We start from the raw sequence: 13,251 nt of genomic DNA, 5'->3' as shown, positions 1-13,251 counted from the left end.
AAAGCTGTGGAGATTGGGAGAGTTTTTTTGGGGAAGGAGCAGTATATCTTTCTACTGTTCTTACATTTTTCCTTTAGTATCCACTTTTGGCCACTATCAAGGACAGGATAGCGCGGTAGATGTGTAGTAGATCCTTTGCCTGATCCAGTACAGCAGTTCATACCTTACTTACGGTAAGCAGGAGGGCCTTCTCACTTTCACTTATTTAATTTTCAGCTTAAGATCTTTGCTAGAATAAGAGCTTGCTGGAACCATCTTCTCTTTGTTTCTCATCAGAGGCTTTTGAGCTCATAGGTCTCCTTTGTGTTAGAACTCTTCAGGAATACCATCAGACCTGATAATTGTCTTCCCATCCTGAGAAGATTAAGCAGATGAGAGTTGAGAAGTAACAGATTCCTTTTCTAGGAGACTGAACCTCACTCCCTGCAAGAGCTAGCTAATCTGGAATAGTTTCATAAGAATGCCATGCTTGCATAGATTTAAATCACAAATGGGATTGGTTTGAGTGTTACTGTTTTCCGTAAGGCTCTGGCAAAATTGTCCAAGTAGCTAATCTTGCTTTTAAAACTGATATTAGTACTTAGGAAGATGAATGTCATTAAATCAAATGAAACATTTCATGATGAGTGGGGTTTTTCTGTTTTTCACCCTAATACTTGAAGATTGAGATATGGAGGGTAAAGGAATCGGGTTAGGAATGCCTTCCAGTCTGATGATATTTCTGTAGACTATAAAGTTTTAGGGATGTAACTCCTGGGAAAAAAATCATGGTCATAGCTGGAAGTGCGCAGATCACTTGGGGAAGCAGTACATAACACATCAGTGTCTCTAGCATTCCCTTTTAGATACCAGTCTTCTCATTTGGTATGACAGCTTTTCTAAATCCTGTGCTGATGTGCCTGTGGTTATATCTAATGACACAATACAGTGCGGGCTGAAAAATTATCATTGAATGAATTACCTCACACACCGGAACTACTATAGCCATATAGGCTTTCAGAGCCAGTGATTATAAGTTTAGACCATTAACTGCAGTTAAGTAGGACTGTGAGAAGCTTCAGGAACATTCCATCTAGCCTTAGTTTCCAGTCTCTCACCCCATCTCTCACTATTGTGTGTCCTTGCTCCCTTTTCCCTTGTTCAAGCTCTTGTCTCTCGGGCATCCATGTTAGGAGTTTGACGTGAGTGTTGAGCCAATGGTGACAGCAGATTGGATGGAGCTTGGTTTGCAGAGATTTTGAGTAGGAATTCCACAGTCAGCTCTATCAAATGTCAGAATTCATAACTGAAAGAGTGAGTTGCAGACTCAGTAGATTTGGTTACTTCCTTGCTCTTTAGAAACTAGCTGGCTGAATTCCTGGATGCAGGTGAGTCCAGCAAATTAGACAGATTTTAGAGCTGATGAAGAAGCACTTTGAAACACTGCTTACCTCAACTGGGAGGTTTGAAATCCACCATGTTACAAGCAAAAGCAAGAAAAAAGCTCCAAAGGTATTTTAAAAGCCAGAGCTGGCTTCTAGGTATTTCCGCTACCAAATTTCCTCACTCCAGAAAATTATTGACTTCAGAAGATACTCTATCAGTTTAAATGGAATATATTTAGAGAAAAGCCTATTCACCTGTTTAGAGCATTGAAAGTCCCAGTAGGAAAAAAAAAAAAAGGCTGTAGTAATTATATTTCTGAAAACTCCAGGTCTAAGGAGTGGTTCTAGATTCATGGCAACACACTGCAGTTACTCACAGAAAATTCCCAAAAACTACAGTTTTTTTATCCTTTTTTTTTTTTTTTTTTCTGAATTCAATACATATTTAGCTTCTGGACCATAGTAAAGAAAAGGTAACCATGAGATGTTGATCGATAAAGAGTGGATCCCTTCCAAGAGGCTGTTTAGGTTTTGGTTAAAAATAAATAAAACCATGTTGACTTTTTTTCCCTTAATCTTAAAAAAAATAAATATGAAAATGGTTTTAAAATCCAAAAATGTTTTCTTGTATTTTTCTGTAGCACAAAATATTGCAGGAAACATGCCTTGGAAAAAAAAAAAAAAGCATACTGTTTTTATATTTCCTTTGGTAAAAAAAAATAATAATGCTTTCTTTATGATATGCTGCTACAAACCCTTAGTGAGAGAGGAAGTGTTTGCTTCTCTCCCGTCATTGGTACAGTGGATCCTGATGTCCCATTAAAGTGGCCTGTGCCCTTCAGCTGCTAAACCAAAAGTGGGATGCCTGAAATTGTTGTCATCTGGTGCCTCTGTCAGCTAGCCCAGATTGTAAGTACAGCAGCAATTCGCAGGGACAGAAGTGACCAAAAATTTATTCTGTGCAATGAGCCAGAATTATAGCTTTCACAATCACCTTACTTTTGAACTGTTGATTTCTTACTGTCTCATTTAATTGCAAGTTAGGTTTTGGACAAGGATAACATGCTTTATTGTATTCCAGATCTTTGACTGTCCACGGCTAAAGTTTTCTGAAATTCCTCAGAGACTCACTAACCTGCTGCTGCCACCAGACCCTATCGTGATAAACCATATCATCAGGTAAGCTGGTCAGTCAGCGCAGCACTGTCACGTGCAAAACACTCACTACATAAAATACAGAAACAGCTACAGTCGCAGGGACCAGAATCCAGTCACTCACTTCCAGGTGAGTACCTTGGACTTTGTTGTGTGTTCATTCTCTGTGTCATTCTGGTCTACATAATTCTGGAGTGTTTTCAATAGATTGGCACCAATTCTCTAGGAATATGCAAAACTACTTCTTATCATTGTTATCCCTACTAGAATACCATTGAGACAGTTGGTCAGGTTTCTTTCCTAAGGGGAGAGGAATGAGAGTTTGAATCCACTTAGAGGGGGGAAAAGGGAATTGAAGTAAGATTTGTACCTCATGGGCAATCTTTCTAATCACTGAGTTATGTAAAATGTACGACTATTACAGTTTCAAATACAGCGGCCAGTCCACGCATGCCTTGTTGGGACAGCTGTTTGGGTGTTCGTCTTATTCTAAGAATGCCAACTGGTCAGACATCTCAAGGGATTTACAGTGAAGAATGCCTAGATTCAGAGAAGCCATTGCAGCCAAGATACTGAGCTACTGGCATCCTTCTCAAAACAGATGTATTTTTGGCATAGTAGATGAAATACAACTTTCAGCTATCCAGGGCACTTCCAGCACATTCCATATTTTAAGTGACAGCTTGGGCTGGGGGGGGAGCAGGGCAGATAGAGACTTTTGGGGATTGCAACTTTGTTGTTAAGATATTTCAGTCTTTCCCAAGTTCCTTTGTGGTCTTGGTCAAAACTGATTCTGGGCGTTTAAACAGTATTGTTAATTGAGCGTAGTGATTTGATTTCCTACATAATATTGACAACAAATATTTCTGAATATGCTTAAAATTGGGTTCTTTAATTTTGTGATATATGTAATAAAAAATTTAAATACTATGTAGCTTCTCAAAATAAAACCTGCTTTTTTATTCATTTGAATATATAAAACAGAGCAATCAAAAAGCACGTTGACTACCATGCAGATTGCTGGCTGTGTATATACTGTCATTGAAGACAACTCAGTGACCTGTGGGATGGACCAAAAAAAGCTGAGGTCCCCAGAGATACATAGGCATTGTCTTGGAGAAAAATGGCAAGGAACTGACGGTTGTGTTTCCAGGAGGAGAGGGATGGCAAAGAGGTTCTGGAGGCAGCATGTTTTCTGTTAGATACAAGCTGAAGAGCAGGGCCTTGTGTACAGCAGCGGTCTCTGATACGCTGCGTGCAGCACACAGCACCAGACGGCATTACTGACATCATGAAGTGGAAAGGGAAAGTACCAATTTCCTGAGAATGGGGAATACTGTTGCAATAGAATCTTTACAGTCTCAAGCTGAGCTAAAATAAATCTGGAAGTCTGGCACTAAATTTAAAGGAAGGAAGTAATTTTTAGACTCAAAATCACAGAATAATGCCGGTGGGCATCTCGAGCTCCCCCCTCCCAGCTCAAAGCAGGTTCAAATTATATCAGGGCGCTTAGGGTCCTGGTCCAGCTGAGCTTTAAACACTCTCACAGACCCTCTGCCCTGCCCCCCTGCATGCCATTTTTAACAGTGAATGTAGTTGGCCACTGAAACAATTTGCCAATTGCTTGTTGTGGTTTAACCCCCGCTGGCAACTCAGCACAGTGCACCGCCGCGCACACTCTTGTTCCCCCCCAGTGGCATGGAGGAGGAGAATCAGAATGGTAAAAGGGAGAAAACTTATGGGTTGAGATAAAAACAGTTTAATAAATGAAATCAAATGTAATAATCATAGTAGTAGTAATAATAATAATAGTAATGAAAAGGAAAATAAAAAGAGATAAATAAAACCCAAGAAGGACAAGCAATGCAAATGAAAACAGTTGCTCACCACCAACCAACTGATGCCCAGCAAGTACCCAAGCAGCACCTGCCCCCCCTAGTTTATTGCTGAGAGTGACACTCTGGTATGGAATGTCCCTGTGGTCCGTGGGGTCAGCTGTCCCAGCCGTGTCCCCTCCCAGCTCCTCGTGCCCCCCCACCCATGGCTGGTGGGGTGGGGTGAGGAGCAGGAAAGGCCTCCGCTCTGCCGAAGCGCTGCTCAGCAATAACGAAAACATCCCACTGTTATCAACAGTGTTGTCAGCACAAATCCAAACCAGCTACTATGTAGAAAATTAACTCTATCCCAGCCAAAACCAGCACACTGCTACAGGGGATTTTTCACCACTACTGATTTTAAATGTATGTGCTTCTAATTCTGATAGATCCTCAGGCCTGTCTTTTACAAGAAGATCAACTAGATTACAATTACTCATTGTAGTTTTAGAGTGTGTGCACAGAGACTATAATGTGAAGTATTCTAAACTCATTCTAGAAATAATAGTATTTTAGAACCACTCTTCAGACAGCAAACACCACCACCCCCACCTTTTGAAAAAGAAAGCAAAAAATGCAATGGGGTTGAAGTGGAAATGAAATAAGAGATGAACAGAAAGCCTCTAATCTTCTTAAATATTTTAAATATAATGTAGACTCAAAGAGAATGCAGAATGCAATTAAAAACTCTGGAGCGTACAATAGTTTCTGATGTCTGTGTTATCAAATGCACAGAATTTAGAAGTGGTAGAATTCAAATCTTCTTACCTGAGCTCAAGCTGGGGCTGGAGCCTGACTTGAGTTGCACTCCTTGTTGCAGCTGACACACCTGAAATCAGAGGCACAAAGAGAAACACCTGTGGGAATTCCCATTTCTGTGAGGAAGTAAGCCATCTCCCACACTATTAATGTTACACGAGTAGACTACAAACCACAGTTCTCCAATATTGTCTGGTTGCAAATAGGTTAGCTCTTGATTTCCAACTTGTGACTACGGTAGTGATTTAAAAAAAAAAAAGTTCACCTCAATGTGTTTCTTTTCATGAGGGGCCCAAAACTGAACACAGCACTCAAGGTGGGGCCTCACCAGTGCCCAGTACAGGGGGACGGTGACTGCCCCAGTCCTGCTGGCCACACCATTCCTGATACAGGCCAGGATGCCGTTGGCCTTCTTGGCCACCGGGGCACAAAGATATGAAACAGAACTGGCTCCAGTACCGAGCCCTGGGGAACCGGGTGACTGGCCCCAGCTGGGTTTATCTCCATTCATCACCACTTTTTGGGCCTGGCCATCTGGCCAGTTCTTGACTCAGTGAAGAGTACACCCGTCCAAGCCATGAGCAGCCAGTCTCTCCAGAAGAATGCTCTGGGAAATGGTGTAAAAGGTTTTACTGAAGTCTAGGTAAACAACATCTACAGCCTTTCCCTCATCCATGAAGCAGGTCACCTTGTCACAGGAGATCAGGTTAGTCAAGCAGCACCTGCCTTTAATAAACCCATGCTGACTGGGCCTGATTGCCTGGTTGTCCTGTATGTGCTGTGTGGTGGCACTCAGGATGATCTGCTCCACAACCTTCCCTGTCACCAAGGTCAGACTCACTGGCCTGTAGCTCCCCAGATGCTGCTTGCAGCCCTTCTGATGGATGGGTGTCACATTTGCTAACTTGCAGTCAACTGGGACCTCCCCGGTTAGCCAGGACTGCTGAGAAATGATGGAAAGTGGCTTGGTGAGCCCTCCTGCCAGCTCCCTCAGCACCCTGCGGGGGATCCCATCCAGCTCCACAGACTTGTGTGTGTCCAAGTGGTGTAGCAGGTCGCTCACCATTTCCCCTCGGATTATGGGGGCTTCATTCTGCTCCGTCTCCCAGCTCAGGGGGCTGCGTACCTGGAGAACAACTGGTCCTACTACTAAAGACTGAGACAAAGAAGGCATCAAGTACCTCAGCCTTTTCCTAATCCTTTTTCACTGTTTCCCCCTGCATCCAATAAAGGATGGAGATTCTCTTTAGCCCTCCTTTTGTTGCTATTCTATTTTTTAGAAACATTTTAATTGTCTTTTACAGCAGCAGCCAGGTTAAGTTCTACTTGAGCTTTGGCCCTTCTAATTTTCTCCTTACATAACCTCACGACCTCCTTGTAGTCCTCCTGAGTTCCCTACCCCTTCTTCCAAAGGTCATAAACTCTCTTTTTTCCCCCTGAGTTCCAGCCAGAGCTCTCTGTTCCACCAGGCCAGTCTTCTTCCCCACCAGCTCATCTTATAGCACACGGGGACAGCCTGCTCCTGTGCCTTTAAGTTTTCCTTCTTGAAGAACGTCCAGCCTTTCTGGACTTCTTTGTCCTTCAGAACTGCCTCCCCAAGGGACTCTGTCAACCAGTCTCCTAAACAGGCCAAAGTCTGCCATCTGGAAGTCCATGGTGACAGTTCTGCTGACCCCCCTCCTTGCTTCTCTGAGACTTGAAAACTCTGTCATTCCATGATCACTGTGCCCAAGATGACCTCCAACCATCACATCCCCCACAAGTCCTTCTCTGTTCACAAACAACAGGTCCAGCAGGGCGCTTTCCCTAGTTGGCTCCATCACCAGCTGTGTCAGGAAGGTCTCTTCCACACGCTCCAGGAACCTCCTAGACTGTTTCCTCTCTGCTGTATTGTATTCCCAGCAGATATCTGGTAAGTTGAAGTCCCCCACAGAACAAGGGCTAGTGATTGTGAGTCTTCTCCCAGGTGCTTGTAGAATATTTCGTCTGCCTCTTCATCCTGGTTGGGTGGTCTGTAACAGACTCCCACCATGATACCTGCCCAGTATTTACCAACTACTGGGCTGAAAAACTGTTTTTTTGCTAAGAAACTCTAGTCTAAAGATAAAGGAAATGTTAAGTCTAAACCCCAAAAAATTAAATACAAATTCAGGATAGGACAAGCCAAAGAAGAATACTGATATTTAGCTTGTTAAAGATGGAAGAGAAAATAGTAAGATTGGTTGAAATATTTGGAAGTAGGAAGCCTATTATTGAAACTGAGAAATTAATAAGATTTTTAAAAAATATTCTTAGAAATCAATAAACTGCCTAAAGTCAGGTAAGAAAATAAAAATTAATTATTTTATTCAATGTGGGTTGAGCATATCTGAAAAGCTTTATCACACTAAGGTATCAAATAGAAAAAAATTTAACACGCATTAAATGAGGTGTGGTAAATGCTTTCTTCATGCAGGACTCTCATGAAATTGCTTAACTACCAACTACTGTCCCTTTGTGCTCAGCACTGGTGAGGCCCCACCTCAAGTGCTGTGTTCAGTTTTGGGCCCCTCATGACAAGACAGACATTGAGGGGCTGGATTGTGTCCAGAGAAGGGCAATGGAGCTGGTGAGGGGTCTGGACCACAAGTCTTGTGAGGAGTGGCTGAGGGACCTGGGGCTGTTCAGCCTGGAGAAAAGGAGGCTGAGGAGAGACCTTCTTGCTCTCTACAGCTCCCTGAAAGGAGGGGGTAGCGAGGGGGGGTCGGTCCTTTTTACCAAGTAACAAGTGATAGGACGAGAGGAAACGCACTCAATTTGCACCAGGGGAGGTTTAGATTGGCTATTAGGAAAAATTCCTTCACCCAAAGGTTTATCAAGCATTGGAACAGGATGCCCAGAGAAGTGGTGGAGTCACCATCCCTGGAGGGATTTAAAAGATGCGTAGATGCGGCATTTAGGGATGTGATTTAGTGGTGGACTTGGCAGCGTCAGGTTTATGGTTGGACTTGATGATCATCTTAAGGGTCTTTTCCAAGCTAAATGATTCTATGATTCTATACAACGTACTACCTATTACTGAAATCTCCTTCAGTACCAGAGGGGTAGTAAATTGTTAACGTGATGCCAAAACCATACCAGGACCAATCCTGGATATTGGAAGCCAATTAGTACTAACTGTAGTAGAAAACAGGGTTAACAGATGTGTGATATACTGGGGGAGAGACAATATAGCTTCTGTAACAGAAAGGCATGACTAGCCTTATTATTTGAAGAATTAAGCAGGCAACTTTACAAAGTGGTGGTGCCCACATTCACTGCTGCCTCTTAAGAAGTAGATGGTAATCATTACAATGCTGCGTAGCTGCCAAGACAATTACAGTACTGAATTCTGACTGATAAAAGATGAGAGGATATACTAGGATACAAAAATATGTAAACATACCCTGTTCGTAAACTCTTCTCACAGCATCTGCAACAGGCTTTATCGAAGAGCGTATTCTGGGCAGGATGGATATTTATTCTGATGCATTATGGCAGTTCTCACAATCTTCTATTACACTCTCCATAGTGTTGACCCCAACGATCAGAAGAAGACGGCTTGTTATGACATAGACGTAGAAGTTGAAGACCCATTAAAGGGACAGATGAGTAGTTTTCTTCTCTCAACAGCTAACCAACAGGAGATTACAGCATTGGACAACAAGGTACTAGCCCAGGAGTAAAGTATCACATGGCATATATACTCATTGTGTACCTTCGTGTGGGTTTGGTGTCACGTCAAAGACAGTAATGTTGTGAGACCGGGACTTCTCAGTTGGATGTGCTTTACAGGATGAATTGGCCACATGCAATGGGAATACAGAGGGGTGAGTGGCATTCCCGCTTAGGATGTGATCCAGGGCCCGACTGTTGTTGAAGTGATAGAAGCAGAGTTTCACAGGGAGTGTTATGAGTCCCCTGGCATTCAACAATCATCTGAACTGTTTGACTATATCATTTTATTGAGAGGTCATGGTATCTTGCTAAATTGCTATGAGACAAAGCTAAGAGAATCTTATACTCCACATGTGTTTTGTGCATGCGCAGTTGCAGAACAGCGCTCTGCAGTAGGTGCAAATATGGAAAATGTGTGGCAGAAAAATCTCTTGGAGCAGTCTGGTAGACTTGTTTTCAGTCTTATTGAAAGACGATCTTGTGCACTTCAACTAATAATATCTGTCTTACAGCAGTGGTGAGCTCTGCAGGCTGTATGAGGGGTTCATGTCATGGGGACTGTTAGACAGTTTTTGGCACATATGTTAATGGCTGATTTGACTTGGTAAGGGATAAACAAAATTAGCTTCTCAGAGGAAGGGAAGAAGAAGAGGTGTGACATCACGGACCAGAGATGATTTATGTTACATACAGTCAGGCCCAATTTCTGTTTGCTCACCTCTAATACAAAGAGGTATGTTAAACTCTGGTCTTTGTGCGATTTTAAAGGGGGTTTGGACACTAGCAGTCCTATGGATTCTGGTAACCGTTGCAGCATCTTTTGGTTTATGGCTCTTGAGAAAGGTCCTTTTTGGCAGGGCAGCTGCTCAGCCAGTTGGTTCCCAGCCTATACAGGCTTGCAAGTGGCATCCTTAGGATTATTCTGTTTCCAGTCCAGCTTACCTTTTCCCATGTCTGTATCACCTCTTTTTTGAGCATTTGCTACAGCAGAGGGCAGGCTGTGATTAGTGAAGTTACTGAGGTCACTTCTGGGTAGACAGGCATTGACTGCTGCATTGTTATCATCTGTGCCATTTATGGCTGTGCTGCCACAGAGTCCTCTAGTGGAAGCACAGTGCGTGCCAACAGATTCTCTCCAGCATGGATGGCTACATCGTTTTGCCAAATAAGGAATGATTTTAAGTTGACAGCAGCTGTCTTCTGTTAACATACCATATAGCTGTGCCTACACTAGTGGCCTTCATGGCATAGCCAGATCAGGGGAGGATTATTTTCTCCCATATGCCTGGCCACGTTGCCTGTTTTGGCAAAATAGATGTATATGTGAAATTAGACAAGATAAGTTTACAATCTCAAACTGGAATTTTAGAGGAACAAACTAGCAAATGTTTGCTTTTCTGTGTGTGTATGTGCAAATGGTTCATTAACTGTCCATCCATTGATCATACTTGATTTTGTTATCCAGGATGATTATAGGACCTTGACTTCTCTTTGGAGTTTTCATTCTTCCCCGCTGGTTATTGCTCATTTCTTTCATAATATTTCTGAAGATATGACTTATTTTCTATAAACCTTCCATACTGCTGATTTCTTATTGTTTAAAATCCTTTTTGCAGCCATTGTGACTTTAATAGGCTTTTTCATAAGAAAAAGTCTAAAAGTCATGTCAGTTATGTGAGTTCATTTAACGTGGACTTGATCAGGCAATCGCTAGAAATTTTAAGGATCACAGCAGGGTATTGAAGATATGATGATGATTAACCAGGGGAATAACCGCTTCTTGCATCGGGCACTGTTTAAAGACATATTTATATAGCACCTTTCCTGAAAAAAAAAAAACACAATCGGCAGAAAGACTGTTTATACACAGGAAATTACTACATTGTACAGTGACATGACTTAGCTCTTCAGTATTGTATATAGCATGCCATCCAGTAGTTCATGCATCCAGTAGTTCAACACAGGAAGCAAAGAAGAATTGTGTACATACTGTATTACAGAAGTACAGGTAAAACCAAAATGTAATTGCAGGATTGTGGTTAACTCCCTCTTTGCAGGGAAAAAGCCACAGGAACCTGCACAAGTCTGTGGTGTAGAATTGTCACTTTTGTACATTACAAGAAGGACAAAGACGCTAATGGGGTTGACCTCAGGCTCACTGGAGCATGGGAGGAATTAAATAACATCTGCTTTGTTTTTTTCTGTCAGATTCATGAGACAATTGAATCCATAAATCAGTTAAAAATACAACGTGATTTCATGCTGAGTTTCTCCAAAGATCCCAAAGGATACATCCAAGACCTTCTCCGGTCCCAAAGTAGGGATCTTAAGGTGAGCTAAGGTTTGAAGAAGAATGAATAGTGGAACCAGAATGTAAGAATTTTATCTAAATGCATACAGAGTGTAAAGCTAAAACATCCAGGATGGAACATTGGTGGAAGGCAGACAATGAGTGGAATACTGCAATGCTAGAGCGGAGAGTATGCAGGAAAGACAGTTTAGGCTGTATTCCACTTCCAGTGGAACAGCGGTGCTTAATGGGGGCGGTAGGTGAATTTATGGTCGGACAGTAAGATCGAAGTGCAGGGCTGTGTTGGTGTACTCCATAAAATTAAAGCTATATAAAACTCAGCAGGAGCATCCTATAGTACAATAACACAGTTTGGGTGTTTTGTTACTTCATAATTTAATCTTATTTGAGAAATAGACAGATTAAATATCAACTGCCTTTGAGCTTAGCTTTGAGGTACCCAAGAATTGGAATGCAACGAAGTTCAGTTTTTTGCCAGCAAAAATGAATAATTTGTTCCTCATAAAGTTTCACACTTTGTGTCTAACTCAGACGCCTCAAAACCAGTTGTATTAATGAATCCATGAAATTATTTTAATAAAATCGTTTCAAGTATAAATGTCTAGTTTGTAGTCAATAGCCTTCCAAAAATCTACTGTTAAGATTATGATTATTGTTATTTATATTGTATTCAAAAAGGGACAGGCATCTGAAAGAATGTTTAAACAAAGCAGCCTTTACCTTGAAGAGCTTACAAACTAAGGTGTTGTGGAGCTTCTCTAGCTGCATACATAGAACAGTTTTTCAGTGTCCTCCCTGACTGACAAGCAATTCCATAACGGCCTTTTCTATAATGTTCTGCCCTGCTGGCATCAGAACTGTGATTGCATAATACTACTCTGCAAAAGATGCTAATAATTTTATATTTACCCTTGATTCTGTGATGCTGGAGACTTAGTCATAAGAATATTTTTTTTTTATAGTATCAATAGAATGGTTTGGATTGGAAGGGACCTTCAAAGATCATCTAGTCCAACTCCCCTGCTGTGGGCAGGGACATCTTCCACTACATCGGGTTCCTTAAAGCCCCGTCCAACCTGACCTTTAACACTCCAGGGATGGGGCAGCCACAACTTTTCTGGGAAACCTGGGCCAGTGTCTCACCACCGTCATCATAAAAAAAAGTCTTTCTCATATCTAATCTAAAACTGCCCTCTTTGTTGATTAACATAGCATTCTCCATACTGGTTGCCACCAGTTCTCCTGTCTTATGTATGGGGGGTGGGTATGTGCACTTTCTTTAATCTTCCTTTTCTGGCCAACGTACCTGTAAAAGCCCTTATTATTATTCTTCGCATCCCTTCCAAATTCCTCTCCAGCTGTGCCTTAGCTTTCCTGAGCCTATCCCTACACATCCGGGCAGCGTGCCTATATTCTTCCCAAGATACGTCTCTGGTTTCACTTCCTATGCATTTCCTTCTTACAATTTAGTTTGACCAGGAGGTCCTTACTGAGCCATGCCGCTCTCCTGCCTCCCTTGCCCAGCTTCTTACACATGGGAATTTAGAGCTCTTTCACTCTAAGAAAAATGTCCTTAAAGAGCTGCCTGCTCTGTTCAGCTCCTCTGTCCCTAAGGGCAGTTTTTCAAGTGGTCCAGTCCACTAATTCCTTACACAACTCTTGCTTTCCTGGCAGTTGCATAATGACTGAAAAATCAGCTCATGCCTTTGGCCATTTTGGAATTACTAGGGTTTTCTGTTCCTCTCATTTCAATAGAGTTATTTTCCCTTAATGCTTTCCCCATCAGAACTTTCCTTGAAATGAAGGTAAGATATGATTTCAGATAAGGGCAACACTGGTATAGACCTGTGCTTCAAACTGATGTGAATACCTTAACAATTTCAAGCTGTTGCCTTGTGTATGGGTAACTCCCGAGGTTCTCTGGACACATAGGCTAATAAAATATACAGTGCCAGGGAACTTCTCCTGGGCACTGGAACTAAACTGTCCGTGCTGTTCAATTGTTAAAGATTGTGGCACTTAGCCTGGGCAACTACTGGTGTGCAGAATTATTCCTTGGCAAAGCTGAGGAGCAGAGGTTAGGAGCTGTTCA

The 13,251-nt window shown here is 42.1% G+C and overlaps 1 protein-coding gene across 3 annotated transcripts in view; it reads left to right on the top strand.

Annotated features, from left to right (window-relative positions):
- SMARCD3 (SWI/SNF related BAF chromatin remodeling complex subunit D3) overlaps positions 1 to 13,251 on the top strand; it is a 69,471-nt gene that overhangs the window by 55,184 nt on the left and 1,036 nt on the right. For 2 of the 3 annotated variants that reach the window (XM_082479613.1, XM_082479614.1), the window contains exons 9-11: positions 2,446 to 2,543; positions 8,703 to 8,838; positions 11,057 to 11,179. In XM_082479613.1, coding sequence (XP_082335739.1) covers positions 2,446 to 2,543; positions 8,703 to 8,838; positions 11,057 to 11,179 — 357 coding nt within the window. The remainder of the gene's footprint in view (positions 1 to 2,445; positions 2,544 to 8,702; positions 8,839 to 11,056; positions 11,180 to 13,251) is intronic. The other variant, XM_082479615.1, reaches the window with a different exon arrangement.

Source organism: Vanellus vanellus (genome assembly GCF_965231255.1).
Source record: "Vanellus vanellus genome assembly, chromosome: 2".
In the NCBI taxonomy this organism is placed as follows: domain Eukaryota; kingdom Metazoa; phylum Chordata; class Aves; order Charadriiformes; family Charadriidae; genus Vanellus; species Vanellus vanellus.
Note: the sequence above shows the minus strand (reverse complement) of the source record. Positions and strands in the feature narration are given on the sequence as shown.